Consider the following 22268-nt stretch of genomic DNA (forward strand, 5'->3'; position numbering starts at 1 on the left):
GAACTAAAGAGCCTCTTGATGAAGGTGAAAGAGGAGAGTGAAAAGGTTGGCTTAAAGCTCAACATTCTGAAAACTAAGATCATGGCATCCGGTCCTATCACTTCATGGCAAATAGATGGGGAAACTGTGGAAACAGTGGCTGACTTTATTTTTCTGGGCTCCAAAATCACTGCAGATGATGATAGAAGCCATGAAATTAAAAGATGCTTACCCCTTGGAGGGAAAGTTATGACCAATGTAGACAGCATATTGAAAAGCAGAGACATTACTTTGTCCACAAAGGTCCGTCTAGTCAAGGTTATGGTTTTTCCAGTGGTCATGTATGGATGTGAGAGTTGGACTGTGAAGAAAGCTGATGGCCGAAGAATTGATGCTTTTGAACTGTGGTTCTGGAGAAGACTCTTGAGAGTCCCCTGGACTACAAGGAGATCCAACCAGTCCATCCTAAAGGAGATCAGTCCTGGGTGTTCATTGGAAGGACTGATGCTAAAGCTGAAACTCCAATACTTTGGCCACCTCATGTGAAGAGCTGACTCATTTGAAAAGACCCTGACGCTGGGAAAGATTGAGGGCAGGAGGAGAAGGGGACGACAGAGGATGAGATGGTTGGACCGCATCACCGACTCAACTGACATGGGTTTGGGTGGACTCCGCGAGTTGGTGATGGACAGGGAAGCTTGGCGTGCTGTGGTTCATGGGGTTGCAAAGAGTCGGACATGACTGAGCAACTGAACTGAACTGGACTGACCTCATTTCAGTATATGGTGTCACCAGTTTTCCTTCATTTCTCTATTTCTCAAACATTCCTTTGTTCTTCGTTGTTTATCTTTTCAGAAAACTCCAAAATAATATCATCTTTTAAAAATCTCTCATGTTTTTCTTGGAATTTCTTTGAACTTCTACATCAATATGGGAAGAACTGACCTCTTGAAAGTGGTCACACTTCTCATTCATAATAGTTTCATTTACCTTCATCTTCTTTTATTTCTCACTCCACACTATACTATTATCTTCACAAATCTTTGACTGTTTCCTGAGTTATTTCACCTTTTATTTTTGTTATCACAAAACAGATCAATGGTTGCCATTATTCCTTCTACCTGGGAGATTCTTGGGGCTTGCTTCTTAGATTCAGTTAGGTAAGTACCGAAAGATAATAGGTAGTCAGCCAGCCTGAAGAGCCTCTGTCTGACCTCTGGTTCGTAATCACTAGCTTTGACTTTGTGAAACATCTTCAATTACCCTAGAACTTGATCTGAAAACACAAGGTCCAGTGTAACTGGATAAACTGCTACGCACACCCAGGTTGTTACTGCTATGGAAGTTTCAGAGCAGGGAGATAATATGCTACCTGTGACCCTAGTCACCTGGTCCAGATGATCACTCTAGCCACCTGTTGGAGCCTCTTCCCTTCACTCACCGAGATTTCATTCTAAAGCTCTTCCCCACATGCACTCTCTCTAGGAGGGCTCAGCACTTCTCCTGCCTTGGCAGCACTTGTCAGTTTGTGGTTTGGTCAGAACTCTAGACTTGGCACATGCCAACAAAATTAGGACATCAGTGAGGGTCATGGGGGCAAAGACACTGGTGTGAGGGGAACTGAAGTGAGCTGCAACAGAAAATTATTGGCTGATATGGGCTCCATTCATAAAACTATTACAGCTTCAAACGATGCCTTTTTTTTTTTTTTTGCATTTACAGACATTATTATAATAGTTGTATAGTTGAGGAGTTGTGTTGTACAGACATCTCCTGAAGTGTTTCATGGGCATGTTACATTTTCCAACTAAATGGTTAGGGAAGATAAGAATACAGTTTAAATTCTTTATAATGCCTGAAAAGAGCTCACTGAAATTCTTGCAATGTAGTGAATGCTTCGTACATATGATATTGACACCCTCAAAAGGCTGTAATACTTTATTTCTCTACTAGTAGAGCTGTAAGACTTAGAGGTGTTTCCAAACCTATGTATTCATCTGCAGGACAGAATAAAGTGACCCAGCAAGCCTAAATTATTCAACATTCTTTTAGGTAATGTATGGTTTTACTTTATATGCTCAAAATTCAGAAGAGATTTCAAAAAACATAATGTAGTATCACAATAAATCAATCAATCAGACAACAATTATGAAGAGTACCTGGTCAGTAAATTAAAAAAAAAAAAACACAAATCCCTACCAACACATAATTTTAAAAGGGCATTTTACCTCTTAATCTCAGGAAAAGAAATTACATGCATTTGTTTATATACAAATTATAAGGAAAATGGAATAGACTGTGGTGACAACGTTTTACATGTCAATAATTAATTTCATGTGACTAAATCCCCCCAAAATCTACATTCATAATGTATGAGTGAAAATACTGCAGCCATTTCTCCCATAGTCCTACTCATCACATATGAAGCAATTGATGGTGAAAGCACCTCTCTTATGAACTGAACGCTTGTGCCCCCACCCCTGAAATACATATGTTGAACTGTAGACTCCAGAACAGTGATAGATGAGTGTCTATTGTTTAAGCCTCCCAGGCTATGGTATTTTGTTATGGTAGCCAAGATGACTAAGGTAACCTTCTATCTAAGACATTTCTGATATTGAGAACAATCTCTTCCAATTGGCCATTCGGAGTAGGGAAAAGCAGCTTCCCCCTTGTTATTACTATAGCAGGACAGGCTTCCTCACTTTTCAGGCTAGACAGTCTCTCTGTTCCTCTGCAGTGGTCATTGGCAATGTTCCATTTTCCCAGGAACACAGTCCCTGGCCAACCCATGAAGGACACAGAGTACAACTGACCACCACTGGTCACTGGTCACTTGTTCAGATAATCCCGCAGGATGGAAGCTCTAGTTTCTCAAGAGGTCGACTCCCACATGTGTCAGTAATTGACTCAGTAAAAGAGAAGGGAGGAGTTAGTTTTAACTTTGAGATCTATGTGTACAGGTCTAGGAATCTCAAATGCTAAAAGGGGCCAGAAAATGACACAAAAGAAAAGTGTGATGCAGTAGGTAGGTGTCAGAACTGAAGGCAGCCTGCTTCATCTAAAGGCACTGGCTTTACAAATTTTAAACATAAAATGTGTAGACCAAACAAAGCATATTCAGTACTGATGCAAGGAGTGTCCACAGCATAAGTGAAAGGACCGGCTTTCAAAAGGACAGTTTCCTGAGACTAGAGGAATGTAAGTGATGGGGGGATAGGGGTGGAAGGCAGCAAGTTGAGGGAATTTGTGTTTGAGGAAATGATCAGTTTACAAGTCTGTTCTACTAGACTAAAGCCCTCTGAGGTCAGGAGCAGGTGCTCTCAGCCCCCCGCAGAGCGTCTGACACACAACAGACAGAACTGCACTGGACTCAAAGCTTTGGCTCACACAAGAGCCTGCTGGAGCCTGAAGATGCCCAGAAATCACAGTCTTCCCAGAGCTCAGATGGAGAACCAAGATAAGCATGGGTTGTCCGGGCAAGAAGAGCACCATCACCTCCCAGCTCTGTAAGGTCTGGCTGCCTGAGGCTGATAGCCTATCTCTTGCCAGAACACGGAATCCTGGGGAAATATCACACAATCTCTGTGATCCTTAGTTTCAGTTCAGTTCAGTTGTTCAGTTGTGTCCGACTCTTTGTGACCCCATGAACCACAGCACGCCAGGCTTCCCTGTCCATCACCAACTCCCGGAGTTCACTCAAACTCATGTCCATCGAGTCGGTGATGCCATCCAGCCACCTCATTCTCTGTCATCCCCTTCTCCTCCTGCCCCCAATCCCTCCCAGCATCAGAGTCTTTTCCAGTGAGTCGACTCTTCGCATGAGGTGGCCAAAGTATTGGAGTTTCAGCTTTAGCATCAGTCCTTCCAATGAACACCCAGGATCGATCTCCTTTAGAATGGACTGGTTGGATCTCCGTGCAGTCTAAGGGACTCTCAAGAGTCTTCTCCAACACCACAGTTCAAAAGCATCAATTCTTCTGTGCTAAGCTTTCTACACAGTCCAACTCTCACATCCATACATGACCACGGGAAAAACCATAGCCTTGACCAAGTTTAGTCATCCATAAAACATGGATTATGATGTAATAGTGAAGAACTTCTTGTATTCTATTACAAATTAATCACTAAAGGGCTGCTGCCTATAAGCTTAGATTGTAATAGTCCATCGCTGGGAACACTGCCTCCCAGGTGACAAACATTAAGCTAAAATACCTTTGTTTAGCTCACAGGAAACATCCTGACCAGGCCTATCTGTGAAATGACTGCAGGGAGGAAGAAATTAACACATTCCCTCTGGAGGCTGATGGGAACCAGGAAGTGTTTGACTACTCTCTCCCCTTTTAGAATAAAAGGAGCCTGAATTCAAACTCAGGCAGGATGGTTCTTTTGGGGGTGGGGGGTGGGGAGGGGATGAGCCTGCCATCTTCTTGGTTTGCTGGCTTTCCAAATAGCATCGTTATTCCCTGCTCCCACAACTAGTCTCTCAATTATTGGTGAGCAGCACAAGCTTAGACTCTGGAAACAGTGATACTTCCTTTAATGAGAGGTTTTCCTGGTATCTCAAAGAGAAACTTTCCCTAGGTGGACGAGTGAAGAGATGAAGGTGGACAGGCCTGCATTAAAAGGATCTGGGATTCTTGTTCAAACATAACTGAACCTTCTGGAGGTGGAGGCCAGGAGTCTGCATCTTTAACAGTCATTGCAGGTGATTCTTCCGCACAGGTAAATCTCAAGCCACTGGATTATGACATTTTCTGGTTTTGCCCCTCCTGACTCCTATTGCAACGTGAATGGTCCTAACAACTTCCCACAATGCTCCAGACTCTCTCTGACCTCCATCCCTCTCATTCCTGTCCTGTACACTACTGAGCGATATTTCTTCCTGAAAGGTAGTTCCAGTCATGCTATGCCCTGGATTAAAAATTGTCAAGGGCTGCACCTTGTCTGCCGAATCCTTGTTTTTGTACCTTTCCAGTCTTAAAGTTCTCACCTGTTCCTTCACTGGGTTCCTGCTAAACAGGTCTATTAACTGTCCCAGGACAAGCTCTCGGCTTTGCAACTTCCCCGCCTCTGTTTCCACGTGGATGCCACTCTCCACAGCCCAAAGTCCTAGCCTCTCCTTCAAGCACTATTCCATGTGGCATCTTTTCCTTGAGTCTTTTTCTGATTGCTTGACCTGGTGTGGTTTCTTTCTCCTCTAAGTCCTTGCCATTCTTTGTGCCTCTCTTAGGATTTTCATATTCCACCTGATGCTATTTTGTGCTATTTTTATCCACTGTCCTATGAGTTCCAGGAAAGCAAAGCCTATGTTGGTAAATTCAGTGCCTAGCAGAATGTGTGTAACCAAGTTGGATCTCAATAACTGTTTGTGAAATCCATGAGTGATTCCACATGACTAGGCTGTAAGCCAGGAAGGCAGACATTTTTTGTAACTCCTGTGGCACTTAGCAGAGTTTTATATTCAGTAGGTATTAGAAATGTTGTGAATTTAAATTTAACATTTGTCAGTTTTTTTTTCCTTTGATGACAAACTATTTAAAAAACACAACATAGCCAAGACTTCAATACTGAATGCTAGAATTTACTGACTTTTTTTTTTTTAACAGTAATAACCATGACTGTCTTTGGAACCTTAAATGGAATATGCATCCATATTTAGGAATACTAAAATTACACTAAAGTAAGGTGACTATTTTCCCTATGGTTAAGACCAGCAGTTATACTGTTTTACTTCATAAGACATACTTAGATTCTAACTATATTCCCTTTATAGCATATGACATAAGGAGCTCTCAAAAGAAGAAGTTCTATTTTCATTTAAATTACTAAATGCAGAATAGCTCTACTACACATCTGTGCATAAGCATATATATATGTCTATAGATAAAAATATAGCCACTTACTGTTTTAAATTAAAATTACATTTTGTGATAATTGTGGATTTACAAGCAGCTGTAAGAAATAATGCAGAGAGATCCCATGTACCCATTACCCAGTTTTTTGCAATGGTAAAATCTTATAAAATGGTATTACAAGTATCACAACCAGGACCCTGAAATTGATACAATCCACTGATTTAATTCAGATGTTCCAGTTTTGCTTTTGCTCACCTATGTATATGTGCTTTCAGTTCAGTTGCTCAGTCATGTCCGACCCTTTGCGACCCCATGAATCACAGCACGCCAGGCCTCCCTGTCCATCACCAACTCCCGGAGTTCACTCAAACTCATGTCCATCGAGTCGGTGATGCCATCCAGCCATCTCATTCTCTGTCGTCCCCTTCTCCTCCCGCCCCCAATTCCTCCCAGCATCAGAGTCTTTTCCAGTGAGTCAACTCGACGCATGAGGTGGCCAAAGTATTGCAGTTTCAGCTTTAGCATCAGTCCTTCCAATGAACCCCCAGGATCGATCTCCTTTAGAATGGACTGGTTGGATCTCCTTGCAGTCCAAGGGACTCTCAAGAGTCTTCTCCAGCACCACAGTTCAAAAGCATCAATTCTTCAGCGATCAGCCTTCTTCACAGTCCAACTCTCACATCCATACATGACCACGGGGAAAACCATAGCCTTGATTAGACGGACCTTGGTTGGCAAAGTAATGTCTCTGCTTTTTAATATGCTATCTAGGTTGGTCATAACTTTCCTTCCAAGGAGTAAGCGTCTTTTAATTTCATGTGCTTTAGTTCTATGCATTTTGATAGTTTGTATATCCACCGTCACAGTCAAGACACAGGAGAGTCCATCACCACAAGGACCCATCACTGGACTCATATAACCATTCCCCCTTCCCGCCCTAACTCCTGTCAGCCACTGACCTGTTACTTACTTCTATAACTCTGCCAGTTAATGAGCATGATATAAATGAAATCGCAAAGCGTATCATCTTTTGGGACTGGCTTTCTTTCACTCAGCATAATTCCCTGGAGATGCATCCAAGTTGGTAAGTGTATCAACAGCTCATTCCTTCCTGTTATTGTCATTTTATTAAACTGAGGATCCCTAGTTTACATCAAGGCTTGCTCTCTGTGCTGCAAATTCTGAGTTTGGACACATGCGTGAAGTTATGTACCTACCATTACTGTACCAAATCTGACAGTTTCACTGACCCCCAAATCATCTGTGCTTCACTTATTCATCCTTCTACTCTTGGCAACCCTTCTCAACCACTGGCAAACACTTATGTTTCTACTGTATCTCTAGTTCTGCCTTTTCCAGAATGTCATACAGTTGGAATCCTAGAGTGTGCAGACTTTTTATGCTGACTTTTGCACTTAGCACTATACATTTAATGTTCCTCTATGTCTTTCCATGGTTTCATAGCTCATTTATTTTTATTGCCAAATAATATTCCACTACATGGATGTGCCACTGTTTTTCTATTTGCCTATTGAGAAATATCTTGGTTACTTTTGGGTTTTGGTATTTATGAATAAGGCTGCTATATCCATGTGTGGGTAGGTTTTTGTGCTGTCATAAAGTTTCACCTCATTTAGTTAAATACCTTGGCGTGTGACTGCTGGATCATATGGTAAGACTTATGTTTAATTTTGTAAGAAATTAGAAACTGTCTTCCAGAGTGGCCATACTATTTTGCTTTCCCACCAGCAATGAATGAGAGTTCCAGCTGCATTACATTCTTGTCACCATTTGATATTGATAGTTTAACAGTTTTAAGAGGTGTGTAGTGGTATCTTGTGTTTTAACTAACAATTCTTCAATGACAGATGATGTTGACCATCTTTTCATATACTTATTTACCATCTATATATCTGATGCTAAAGCTGAAACTCCAATACCTTGGCCACCTCATGCGATGAGTTGACTCACTGGAAAAGACTCTGATGCTGGGAGGGATTGGGGGTAGGAGGAGACGGGGACGACAGAGAATGAGATGTCTGCATGGCATCACCTACTCGATGGACATGAGTTTGGGTGAACTCCGGGAGTTGGTGATGGACAGGGAGGCCTGGCGTGCTGTGATTCACGGGGTCGCAAAGAGTCGGACACGACTGAGCGACTGAACTGAACTGAACTGATATATCTTCTTTGGTGAGATGTCTCTTCAGATTTCCTCCTCACTTCTTAAGTGAATTGTTTTCTTACTGTTGCATTTTAAGAGTTCTTTGAATGCTCTGGATACAAGTCCTTTATCAGATATGTGTTTGGTAAATAACTTCTCTGAGTCTCTGGTTTGTCTTCTTATACTACTGACAGTGTCTTTCAGAGAGCCGATGTTTTTCCTTTTAATGAATTCAACTTACCTGTTTTGTTCTTTCACAGGCCAGATCTTTAGTTTTATATCTAAAAACTCACTGCCAAATGACTAGAGCAATAATTGCAAAAAGTGATTGACTTTAGCCTGGTGCCCTGACAGTATATACACAAAGTCCACAGGAAGTCAACAGGCTTACAAATGCTTCTGCAAGAGCAGAGAGGTGGAACCCACTAGACTATAAGAGGAAAAAGAAACAGAAAAGGCAAAGTACATGTGAGAAGGGCAAGGGCGGGTGTCCATCAGGTGAGTTGGGGGGGAAGCTGTGTTGCTCAGGGGTAAGGAACCTATTACTGATGCTATTATTGTGCCATATCAAAATAACCTTGAATTCTATGTCACATGATTAACCCACGTATAAGAATATGGAAGGGATCAAAAGTGTGTATTGTCTTTGTCCCTCAAATGGATGACTTCAGGAGAGAACCAAGATCAACAGACATCTTGCCTAGTATTTTTGAATGATATTCAGAGTGTTTGGAACATTCCTGCTCACAACAAATATAACCAGCCAACCAGACAGATAGGATTTCAGAATTAAAGCCTGTTCTGGTTCAAGAGTGTGAAACCAGATTAACAGTGCATCCACACTCTTAATCTAATCCAGGTACAACAAAAGTCACATCCCATTATAAAGAATTGCTTTATCATCTTAGTAAAAGGTAAAACCTTCAAAATCCCCAGAAAACTAGCAGACTCAATACCAGTCAAATCCCATTATCCCCACACCAAAAGACTACACAGCTCTGAGCTGTTCTGGGATTTTATACTATTGAATACATCTGAAGTACACAGGACACAGTCTTGGGATATGGGAATCTCCTTTCTTAATGAGAATCTCCTCATTTTTATTTTAATGAGATTTGTTGTCATGTAATTATAGTCTGAAACATAAGACCACTTACGTGTGTGTGTGTGAGGTGGGGTGGGGTGGGGGTAGTTCATTAAAAACATCTGTTTTGTAACTGAGGGCACTTCTGGCTTGAGTCAGTGAACTCCTTCTCCAGCAAGAAGACAAAGCTACTAAAGAAGGAAACGCAGTTTCAGACAGGAAGCTGGCACCAGCTACACAGACAACCCCACCGACACTGAGAACCACGGCTAAATGCCAGGCACGCTGGGAAGCGGAGAGTCACAGAGGGAGGGAAGCCTTTCCCTCGCCCTCAAGAGGCCTAGCAGGACAATGGAAAATACCTTCCGTGAAGGGGAGAAGAACCACCACATAAACCCTACCCTATGAGAACACAAATCTGCAAATTTCAGACACTGGAGGTTGGATGGTCGTTAAATATCGCATAATCCGATGCCCACATTTTACAGACAAAGAGAAATCCAGGAAAGTGAAAAGAAAAAAAAAATGGGTTAAGATTGCAGGCTTGGGACTAGAACCCAAATTTCCTGCCTTCTAATCAAGTGCTCTTTCCTCTAGATCACACCTCCTCTCTTAGAGCTCGAAGGGCTTTTCTCACTCCTCGGTCTTCCCATAGGTATGCTGCACCTAATTACTCAGTTAGACTCACAGAGCTCATGCTGTTTTCCCTATACAGGCTCATCTTCCAAGAGTCTCCTTCATTGTTTCAACTTAACAGACAATTGTTAACAATTCTGAGGAGTTACTTCAGCCTAGGTGGGAAAAAGACCACCAGCGCATGGAAGGCATACTCCCTGCCTCTGTGGGATGCACTGTAAGTGCACACAGCTCACCGGTGCGGTGTTCTCAGACGCCAAGTTATACCTGTGAGACTCATCACAACCACCTGCGCAAGTTTTCTAATGGAGTCTCCCTTTTAGGTCAATGACGCCTTAATTCTTGAGGTCCTGTGGTAAAACCTTGAAGCTATTTTTGCTGTTCTGGCATGAGAGTGGGAGTATCTGGTTTTTAATCCTTATTCTATCACTAACTGAGTAGTTCTGAAACCCTGGGCAAGTCCCAGCTTTCTAAGCTTCCTCGCTTCAACGAGCAAAATGAATAGAACCATAACCTCTGGGATTCACCTTCTCTGCAGAACCAGTCAAACCCAAGGTGGGAGACAGAATCTACCTGTCTTCTATCTTCCTCTCTCTTCCTTCCTTTCTTTCTTTCCTCCTATTTATTTATCGTACGTCTCTCAGGCTTCTCTCTCCTCCATGTTCATCACAGTCAAGCCCTTCATTTCTGGACTTATTACTAAGCATACTTCAAGCTGTTCAGTGTAGATATGGCTTGTGAAAAGCAATCTTGTGTGCTTGCTCAGTCACTTCAGGCTCCTCTGTCCATGGGGATTCTCCAGGCAAGAATAGTGGAGTGGGTTGCCATGCCCTCCTCCGGGGGATCTTCCCCACATCTCTTATGTCTCCTGCATTTGCAGACGGCTTCTTTACCACTAGCATCACCTGGAATGCAAGCGTTATCCTAGAGGTATACAGATTAGACTGGGGCTAGAAAACTAATGAAGAAGCCTATTAGAACAAAGATCAATCTCATACCAAAAACTCGTCATTCCAGTCCCCCAGAGGCTGGCTTCAGTTGGCCTTTCTGCTCGCACTTCACATGGCTCCTCAACACACAGCCTTTCTGTCTTAAACGCTATGGTTTCTACCCTTTCTGTGAGGAAAGTGTTTCCTTTTTGTAAACTTAATTCCAATGATTTCTTTAAGAGCAATTTCCATGGAGTCAGTAGTCTTTCCTTTCTCTTAATTTTCATACAAATATTAAGAGTACCAACAATAATCCCCTTTCCTAATTCCCTCTAGTAAATACTGTTAGCATAAAAAAAGATGAGATGTAAAAACTCTTAATCAACATTTACAGAAAAATATATATGTTTTACATATATTCTTTATATATATTTATTATCTCTTGTTTCCTTTGCAAATTAAAATAAGCAAATGGCTGTTGACCTTTTTGGTAGAGGATTAACATATAGTTTAAACTGTCATAGAATAGTTAATAAGAAAAATATCATGATACATTTTCTTGGCTCCACCAACATTCTAAAGATGTCTGGACAAAAGTATATGAATTATTACTAAATATATGTATAACTTAGGCAAATATTCAAGCAAACAGTGAGGAATATTACATATACGCTTACAGAGTAACTTATTCCCTTAGGAGATAAGCTCTGAAGACTGTATTTCTATTTCGGTTATGAAACAATCAGTGCCAATCTGACCAAGAGCATGTCAATGTCAGTCAATAACTGTAGAGAAGCATTTGGGGAAAACAAAGTTTTATTTTCTCTCTTCTCCGGTGACTCCGGAGAAGTAAAGACTCTGCCTGCAATGCAGGAGACCGGCGTTTGATCCCTGGGTTGGGAAGATCCCCTGAAGAAGGGAACTGGCAACCCATTCCAGTATTCTTGCCTGGAGAATTCCCTGGACAGAGGAGCCTGGCGGACTACAGTCCATAGTGCCGCAAAAAATCAGACACGACTGAGTGACTAACACTAACTAAAGTTTTACTTTCTTTCAAATTCTTTTATTGCTAATTTGAATACCTTCCTCAGAGAAAGGCCACAATTGGAGGAGTAAAATGGCCTCATTTCACGTGGCAGGAGTAAAGCAGTGCTGTCACAGCCCATCAGTCCTCTCGGCACCCACTCTCTGAGAACGTTCACTGCATCCGCTTGTACCAACTCCAAGAGAGATTGTTTTAAGAATGGAGTTTCAAGCGATTTTAGGTCCCATCACTACTGTCTATTTATCATAACTGGAAAAAATATCCACTCCACTACAGAAAGATTCTGTTATCCAGTATTTGTTAATTATGATTGAGACCAGAAACACACAAAGTTTCAAAGAAAACAATTGAAGGGAACATCTGAAAGTAATTTCCCTCCACTCTTTGTTGTTCTGCTACTCACGGCAAATCTTCCAAACTGGAGGCTTCATGTCTTGGATCCAATAGATCATAACCACATTCATTGTAGATTTCCAAATAGGAAATGTGCGTTGTATATATTTTGCTGCTGTCCTGATTGGGAAAGAGAAAAATGCTATTAAACGGCTGTAAATCATGATTCAGCTTAGAGAGAGATGAACACATGTATCTTTAGTTTCCTTACAGCTTCTCTCCTTCACTCTCTCACTTTGCATGGTTTTCATTTTCAGTTCGTGACACTTTCAAGTTGCCAGTTACCATATGCATGAATTTTTTTTAAGATGGCCAATATCCATGATTACAAGCAACTTCAGTCTGTTATTTTTTATTGTTTCCACGTTATATGTAAAAAAGTCAATATACACTTGAAATGGGCCAACTTGGTTGCAGAACTGTATAAAACACTATTTTTCAATTTCAGACAGAAAAAAAAAAACACAGAATTGTTATTTCAGTTTAAAAACTTCAGTAGCCAAAGAATTTCCATCTTCAATCATAATTCCTTTTTAACTTTTCTAATATTCAAATTTCCAATGACAGATAACAGACAGTAATAGATATGGAAAGTGAATTCCAGGGGATAACAGTAAGATGGACATTAACAGTTCACTACTTATACTTTGCATGCTCAGTTGCTCAGTCCTGTCTGACTCTTTGCGACCCCGTAGACTGTAGCCCATCAGGCTCCTCTGTTCATGGGATGTTCCAGGCAAGAATACTGGAGTGGGTTGCCGTTTCCTACTCCACTTATACCTTACCTGTTGGGTTAATTTTCCTTGCCCAAGTGGCAAATTAGAGATATTCAGCTATTGATTAGAGAAAGGCCTTTTCTGTGAGTCATTGCTGAGATGCAATGATTCAGGCATCAATGTAATTAAGATAAAAGTCAAGGTGACTGGTCCTGGGCTCAGTTCTGCCAACAGACAGACAGAACTCACTCCCTCTGAGATGGCATAAAACAGGGAATTTTTTTTTTTCAGGTCTCAAGAAAAATCCAAGCTCTGTTTTTCAATACGAAGTATCAATAAGAGCACCTCTTCTTGTTTCCCCCAAGACAGAAATGCTTCCATTTCTGCAAATGTTAAGAGTCCTGCTACTCATAAGAGGAGAATATATTTGTGTCTTCTGGCAAGAAGGTCGGCAGATTGTCTGAATGGATATTCATAGACAGGATTCTCTTCTATATTCAAGAAAACCCACTTGACAGGTATTATTCAAAGAAGGAGAAGATGGGAAAAGAATCATGGCCTGCAAATCCAAATCTGGAACCCTGGTCCTGGCAACTCTGAACCACTACCAGGTCAGGCCTCTGTTCCACACCCACTGAAGTGAGGAAGCTGGATAAGGACTCTGTGTTCTTCAGGTTAAAGTTAATATGATTCTCTGGCCCTAAAATGGCCCAAGCTATCCACATAAAGATACCGGTGATGGTGAAAAGTTGCTCAGTCGTGTTCGACTCTTTGCAACCCCATGGACTGTAGCCTACCAGGCTCTTCCATCCATGGGATTTTCCAGGCTAGAATACTGGAGTGGGTTGCCATTTACTTCTTCAGGGGATCTTCCCGACCCAGGGATCGAACCCGGCTCTCCCGCATTGTGGGCTTTAGTGCTTTACCGTCTGAGCCACCAGGGAAGTCTCATAAAGATACTACCACTTCATAAAAATGAAATAATACATGAAAAATTAAGGCAGCTTTCAGCTAGCACATGCCTATAGTGAGATACTCAAACTACAGCTGAAATTCCACGTCTGGTATTCTGCAAAAGTGACAGCATGGACTGAATCTCTACTAAACAACTTGTCCCAACCAAATGCTGGAAATCTTGTTGATGCAGGTGACGCTGGCTGCTAACACTGACAAATGATCTATTAATTATATTAGTGTCCTCATTTAGTAAAGGCATCATATCAACATAATTTAGGGGGTTATAGCTTACATTAGTGTAGGAAACAAGAGACTACAAATACACACTACAACTGCTAGACAGTCTGAGTGGCCTTTAGTTTAATCCAATGTTTCCTAAAATATCACTTAAAATACTTGTAGAAAAAAGTGTTCCATGATCAACATACATACTGTCTATCCCTGAAAGATTATCAGAGCAAGTTAAAATCCAAGGGGAATCACTCAGTAACATCCTGAGATCCTGTCTGAAACAACACATTTCTAAAACTTACTTGAACGTATCTGACATGTCCCATCGATTATGGTTTGAGATTTCAGCATACAAATATGAATTCATCTCAGCATCAGACAAAGCTGGGTTAGAGCAGTGGATCTGCCTTTATAACTGAGTGATCCTGCACCCTTAACCTCAGTTGTTTAATCATGAAATTGGGGATAATAACATTTAATTGCAGAACTATTGTAATGGGGAAATAAGTTTCTGTATTTTAAATCCTAACAACAATGATAGGCACCAATAAATCATTGCTGCTGCTTTTATTATTATTATTTCTGTTATTTTTATTTCTGAAAGCCTCCAAACAGAGAATTCAGTCTGTGAATACAGAAATAAAGGAAAAGAAAGGCAAAAAGAACAGTCAAACTGTATGTTCATCAGCAGGGGAGAAACTCTCTTCTTTCAGAAACTAGAAGAAATCATAAAAAAGTCAGGAAAATGGCAAGTCCGTTGCCCTGTGATGATAGGGATAATTCCTTTGGCTCCTCCAGCTTCTGCGTTTTCTGGGCTTTTCTTGGAATACACACTTAAAATTCACTGAGCTATGTGGCAGCTACCTTTCCTTATTACTCCTTTTTTTATTGTTAAGGACTGCCAGACTGTAATGTAACACACATGTTCCCTGCAGACAGCCTTTTCTTCTGCCCCAAAACAAGTTTGAGCCTCACAATACTCAAAAATAATGAGCGGTGATTTCTAAAATAAATGGAATCAATTTTCATCTTTGAAACTCTGCAAATGTGCTTCTATCACCCACTCACAGGCATTTTAGCACCCGGTATGCACTAGTTCTTAGTTTATCTTGAGATAAATACTTTGCATAAGTCAAATGTTCCCTTTAAAGAGTATGGAGAGCACCATGTGACTTCTAAAGCAATCAACTGGGTGCAGCTGAGAACCTGTCAACATTTTTCAGCTAAGAAGTGAGGACAAACTTTATGAAGAATTTCAAAGTCGCCTCTGACTCGTTCTGCCACAGTTCAGTCGGTTTATAACAAATGCGTTGTGCCCCATCCTGTTAATCTGTTCATTTACAAGGAGTTGCCCAGGATGGGGGTCCCTCCAAGTCCAGGAGGTTATTTAGAATCATTCAGAATGAAATGAGGTTTAGAGTAACGTCAATGACAAACAGATATAAAACAATGAACCCAATAAATGGTAGGTACTTGGGAGATATTTAGACTTTAAAAGCTGTGTTTTGGTAACCACAGATGAAATTTAAAGACAAATATATTTTTTGTTAGAAAATAATTCATTTTGTTTAACTTAATTAGGGGATTAGCTCCATTCATTCTAAGTTTCAAAGGGTTCTTTGAAATTGGTCAGAAGTCAATTGGCCAGAAGACATTAATGGCTATAGTAATAGCTATCATGTTTTGAGCATTGCCAATGTGCCAGGAGTTGGACAGTATCTTTAAATACAGTATATTCAACTCTCAAAGCTACTCCACAAGGCTGAGACATCGAGCAACTGCCCAAGTCCACACCCTGTTAAGTGGTGCACTTAGAACCAGGTTGGCCTACACCACCTTCAGTGATTTCCCCAAGACAGAACACACCTACATTAAGCAACGAAAGCTACTAGAAATTATATTCCCAGTTTGTGAGATCTGGGAACAAAACAAAACAGCTAATGTCAGAAATAAATGAGTAAATGAAAAGGAAGAATTTGGATTCAACATATATATTATACTCAATCCTTTCCTTCCCAAATTTTCTGGCATGCAGAGCTGGCATGTTTGCACTAGGGAGAGATGAGCTGAACTAATGGGTAACTGCTACTTTATGGGTGGAAATTAGAATTATGCATATCTCAGCAATACTCATCTTTGCAACTCAAAATGCAAGCAGTATACAGTGGAGAAATTTTGGAAACGCTGTTACACTGACCCAGTTAGGCCATTTGTTACATAGAACTGATACAACCAAAGAAGTGCTGGAACTAGCAGAGATGCCAGAGATTGTCTAGTACAATGCAGTCCCTATTTTCAGAGGCAGAACTGAAATCCAGAGAATTTAAGTGACTCATTGTGTAGGATTTGTTTAAAAACAACCAGCAAAATAAAGCCAGCCTGACTGTCAGTTTTCTCAGTTATAAAATGGGGATAGAGATACATACAGTGTCAGTTGTGTTAAATCTTGATAAAGAAACAGATATTTAGGGGACATGTTTTTTGAGGCAGCAACCTGCTGTGTCCCCCTTTGCCTAGCAAAAGTAATAAAGCTACCCTTTGCTACTTCACAAAAAGAAAAAAGAAACAGGCATTTGGAACTATATAATAAATGATGCATATACTACAGAAAGGAAACTCCTCTTCATAACAATATTAATTGCAATAGGATGTTTACTGTGGTAAATTCCTCTGGGCTTCCAATAAAAGTGTGAAGGAGGTAAAGCCACACTATCCTATTCACTGCTTTAGTAGCTAAAATAAAAGATATTTTTCAATTTCTTAATGAGAAATAGAAGATATTAGTTGGAAAAATATGTTATCTGTTCTTTTAACCTCCATGGGTATATCAGAAGGAACTCCCTTTGAGTCTTTGCTGAAGCAGAATCACTTAAAATGAGGCACCTTCTGGATTTCTACCTTTTCAGCAAAATCCCAAAGTTTCTTTAAATGTAAATTATGGCCAGAGTTACTACACAGTATTTCCTCATTTATATATAATACAATAAAATGTCACAATAAATTTTCCACCCATAGTAAATTTCTGCAGAATGTATCAAGCATAAAATGGACTGAAAGCTTCATACCTTTTGTAATTGCTCAAAAATGTATGACAGTGTCCTTGGGATGATGCCTCTGTCGCTGTAGCGCTCCGCCCCACCTGTAATGGTGAACGTCTTACCGCTGCCTGTTTGTCCATATGCAAAGATGGTACCATTGTAGCCTGCCAGGACACTGCGAAAAGAAATGACACACTTTTAATATCAATATGGCTAGTTGCATTTGTATTATCCATGCATGCATGCTAAGTCGCTTCATCATGTCCGACTCTGCAATGCTGTGGACTGTAGCACGCCAGGCTCCCCTGTCCGTGGGATTTTCCAGGCAAGAATACTGGAGTGGGTTACCATGCCATCCTCCAGGATCATTTGTATTATATGGCCATTTTAATAGCAATTTGATTCAACACTACTGAAAAGACATCGATAGAAATATCTATAAAAATATTTATGGATGTGACTAGCTAGCTAGGAATTATTTTTTATTTAGGAGTCTTAGCACATCAATCCTTTTCTCTAAGGAAGAACTAGTAACTCAAATGGGATCCAGTCATCTTAAATATTTTCTTCTGTTGTTTGAATAAAATTTTTATTTTAAAATACAATCGAGCCTTGGACAACAAAGGTTTGAACTATGTGGGTCCACATATAATCAGATTTTTTTCACTAAATACATTCTACAATACTACATGATCCTCAGTTGGTTGAATTCACCGATGCAAAACCATGAATACACAGGCTAACTGTAAAGCTATACTTGGATTTTCAACTGTGGGGAGGGTTGGTGCCCCAAACCCCTCATTTTTCAAGGGCCAAATGTAGTTGACCCTTTTATATTTACAGAACAGTTGCAAAGATAGTATAGGGAGTTCACATATACCCCACACCTGGTTTCCTCTATTGCTCAGATCGTAGACTAATATTGTACATTTGTCACAATTTAATGAACCAACAATATTGAAATATATTATTACAAACTCTACACAAATCTCCTTAATTTTTAACATAATTTCTCTTTCCCCCTAGCTTCAGTGAGATAAAGTCAGCATATAACATATATAAAATTAAGGTGTACAATGTGATGAATTGATACAATATATATTGTGAAATAATTACCACAATAAGCTGACTTAATAAATCCATCAACACATTCATCACCTCAAATAATTATCTTTTTTGTGGTGATAACATTTAAGATTTGCTCTCTTCACAACTTATAAATACATAATACAGTATTGCTAATTATTGTCACTGTGCTGTATATTAGATGCCCAGAACTTACTCATCCTATATTTAGAAGCTGATATCCTTTGGCCAACATCTCCCTGTTTTCTCTACTCCATGGCCCCAGGTAACCACCATTCTACTCTATTTCTATGAGTTTGTTTTTATAGATTCCACGTATAAGTGAGAACATATAGTATTTGTCTTTAACTTATTTCTCTTAGCATAATACTCTCAAGGTCTATCTATGTTGTCATAAAAAGAATTTTCTTCTTTTTTATAACTGAATAATATTCCATTGCGAATATATACCACATCTTTATCTATTCATCCATAAGTGGACACAAGTTTCTCCATGTCTTGCTAATTGCCTTGGGAGTGCAGATATCTCTTTGAGACAGTGATTTCATTTACTTTGGATATATAGTTGACCTTTGAACAGCTTGGGTTAGAATTTTGACATGGACTTTTTTCAGTAAATACAAAAAGCCTTTTACATCTGTGGGTTTTGCACCTGCACATTCAACCAACTGTAAACTCAAGTTTCCACCCAAGGTTCATTGAATCCACAGATTCGAAACCCACGGATTCAGAGAGTCAAGTATGGGACTTGAGCATTCATGGATTTTGGTAAATGCAAGAGGTCCTGGAATTAATCCTCCACAGATACTGACAGATGTCTGAATACCCAGAAGTAGGACTGCTGTATCATATGGTAGTTCCACCTTTAATTTTTTAAGGAAACTCCATACTGTTTTTAATGGTGGCTGCAAAACAACTTACATTTCACTGACAGTATACAATTGAAATCAGGAAATATGCCTCCAGATTTGCTCTTCTTTCTCAGGACTGCCTTGGCTATTCAAATTCTTCTGTAGCCCTTAAAAAGTTTAGGTGTTTTTACGTGCTTTTGTGAAAAATGCCATTGAAACTTTAATAGGGATTGCACTGGATCTATAGATGGCTATAGGCAGCTTGTTCATTTTAATAATATTAATTCTTCTGATCCATGAACACGGTATATTTTTCCATTTATTTCTGTCTTGTTTAATTTTCTCTTGGATGTCTTCTAATTTTCAGTGTACAGATCTTTCACTTCCTTGGTTAAATTTATTCCTAAGTATTTTATTGGTTTTGATACTATTGTAAATGAAATTGCATCTTTTAAGATTTTTTCAGATATTTTATTGTTAGTGTATAGAAACACAACTGATACCTGTATAGTGATTTTGTATCCTGAAACTTCAGTGAATTTGTTGCTTAGTTCCAGCAGTTTTTTGGTGAACTCTAGGATTTTTCTCTATGTAAGATCATATCACTTACAAACAGGAATTTTTACTTCTTTCTCTCAAATTTGGATGCCTTTTATTTCTTTCCCTTGCCTAATTGCTCTGAAGAGGACTTCCAGTATTATGTTGAATGGAAGTAGTAAAAGTGGGTACCTTTGTCATATTTCTGATTTTAGTGAGAAAGATTTAAAGCTTTCACCATTGAGTATGATGTTAGCTATGATTTTGTTACATATGACATTTACTATGTTGAGGTACATTCTTTTTATACTCAATTTGGTTGAGTGCTTTATCATGAAAGAATGTGGAATTGTGGCAAATGCTTTTCCTGCACCTACTGAGATGATCATATGATTTTTATCTTCTGTGAATGTGGTGTATCACATTTACTGATTTGCACATGTTAAATCATCTTTGCATTCCAGGGATAATCCTACTTGAACATGGTGTGTGATCCTTTTAATGTGCTGTTGAATTCAGTTTGCTAGTATGTTGTTGAGATTTTCTGCATCTATATTCATCAGGGATATTAGTCTATAGTTTCCTTGTGGTGTCCTTAATCTGGCTTTGGTATCAGTGTAATGCTGACCTTCTAAAATGAATGTAGAAATGCTCCTTCCTCTCCAATTTCTTTTAGAAGAGTTTGAGAAGGATTGGCATTAATTTTTAAGTATTTGGTAGAATTCACTAGTGAAACAATCTGGACTCAGGATTTTCTTTGTTGAAAGATTTTTTATTACTAATTCAGTTTTCTTATTGTCATTGATCTGTTCAAAGTTTCCATTTCTCCATGACTTGGTCTCAGTTCATTGTATATTTCTAAAATTTTTTTCGAGGTTATCCAGCTTGCTGGGATATAAATGCCCAGAGTAGTCTCTTATGATCTTTTGCATTTCTTTGGTGTTAGCTGTTAGGTTTCCATTTTCATCTCTGATTTTATTTATTGGGAATTCTACCTTTACTCTTAGGCGGCTAGCTAAAAGTTCGTCAATTTAGCTTAAGAAAAAAAACAAACTTGCTTTCTGGCTATTTTGTGGTTCCTTTGTCCCTTTCTTCCTCTTCTCCTGTCTTTCTTTGGGAATTGATGCTTTGATTCTCTCCTCTTTATCTTCTGTGTATCTCCTGCAGGTTTTTGCTTTGTGGTTACCATGAGACTTAACATAAAATATCTTAACGATATAACAGATTATTTTAAGCTGATAACTTAACTTTGATCACATATAAAAATTCTACCCATTTACTCCTTGTCCCATACTTTATGTTTTTGATATCACAATTTGCCTCTTTTTATACTGTATATTTATTAACAAAATATGATAGCTATAGTTATTTTTTAATACTTTTGTCCTTTAAACTCTATACTAGAGTTAAGCAATTAGCACATCACCATGTCATTGTTGTTTAATTGCTAAGTTATGTCTGACTCTTTTGTGACCTCATGGACTGTAGCCCAACAGGCTCTGTCCATGGAATTTCCCAGGCAAGAATACTGGAGGGGGTTACCATTTCCTTCTCCAGGGGATCTTCCTGACCCAGGAATCAAACTTGCATCTCCTGCATTGATAGGCAGATTCTTTACCACTGAGCTACCAAGGAAGCCTGGTAACACATCACCATATTACAGTATCAAAGTGTTCTGAATTTGACTATATACTTACCTTTACCATTATGTTTATATTTTCATATGTTTTCAAGTTACTAATTAGTGTCTTTTCAATTCAGCTTAAAGAGTCCCTTTCAGCGTTTCTTGTAAGTTGAGTCTAGTGATGAATTCTATCAACTTTTATTTCTCCCTCATTTCTGAAAGACAACTTTGCCAGTAAAGTATTCTTGGTTGGCAGAGTTTCTTTTTTTTTTTTTCCCCCACACTTTTATATGTCATCCCACTCTCTTGGGCTGAAAAGTTTATGCTAAGAAATCTGCTGATAGCCATATGGGGTTTCCCTTATTGTGAGCAGTGTTTTTTGTTTTTTTTTTTTTTTGGGTGCTTTTAAATTTTTCTCTTGGTTTTTTATTTTAGACAGTTTTATTTTAATGTGTCTTGGTCTGAAATTTTAGGGTGACATATTAGTTTCATGAACATGGATATCCAAGTCTCTCCCCAGATTTGACAATTCTTACTCATTATTTCTTTAAACAAGCTTTCAGTCCTTTTATCCCTCTCTTCTGAGACTTTAACAATGAGTAGCTTGTCACTCTTTTTCATTCTCTTTTCTATTTGCTTCTCTAACTGGATGATTTCAAATGACTTTTTTTTCTAGTTAATCAATTCTTGCTTCTGCTTGGTTGAGTCAGCTATGAAGCTTTCCAATGCATCTTCAGTTAAGTTATTGTATTCCTTGACCCCAGGACTTTAGTTTGCTTGTTTTTTAATGGCTTCTATTTCTTTGCTGAATTTTTCATTTTGCTTATATATTGTTTTCCTAATTTCATTTAGTTGTCTACATTTGTTTTCTTGTGGTTACCTAAATTTAAGAGGATTATTGTAAATACTTTGTCAGAAAGCACACAGATCTCTATTTCTTTAGGGCTAGTCTTTGGAGCTTTATTAATTTCCTTTGGTGATGTCATGGCTGCATGGGTGAACTTGAATGCTGGATCCACAGGGGCTGACCCGGCATTGGGAATCACTAAGGTGGGTCTGGCATCTGGGGCCTAGGGTTTAGCCAAGAGTAGGGTGGACTTAGCAGCAGCAGCAGCAGCAGGGTGGACTGGGAGCCTGGTT

General features: G+C 39.4%; 1 protein-coding gene across 2 annotated transcripts in view; it reads right to left on the minus strand.

Annotated features, from left to right (window-relative positions):
- The window catches only part of KIF6 (kinesin family member 6), a 421191-nt gene that overhangs the window by 306637 nt on the left and 92286 nt on the right, over positions 1-22268 (minus strand). For both annotated transcript variants that reach the window (XM_088831062.1, XM_055406438.2), the window contains exons 4-5: positions 17058-17205; positions 12099-12208 (exon numbers count right to left, since the gene is read on the minus strand). In XM_088831062.1, the coding sequence (XP_088687188.1) occupies positions 12099-12208; positions 17058-17205 (258 nt within the window). The remainder of the gene's footprint in view (positions 1-12098; positions 12209-17057; positions 17206-22268) is intronic.

The sequence above is a fragment of the Moschus berezovskii genome, chromosome 23, assembly GCF_049115385.1.
Source record: "Moschus berezovskii isolate FMDL1 chromosome 23, NW_MosBer_1.0, whole genome shotgun sequence".
NCBI classification, from domain to species: Eukaryota; Metazoa; Chordata; class Mammalia; order Artiodactyla; family Moschidae; genus Moschus; species Moschus berezovskii.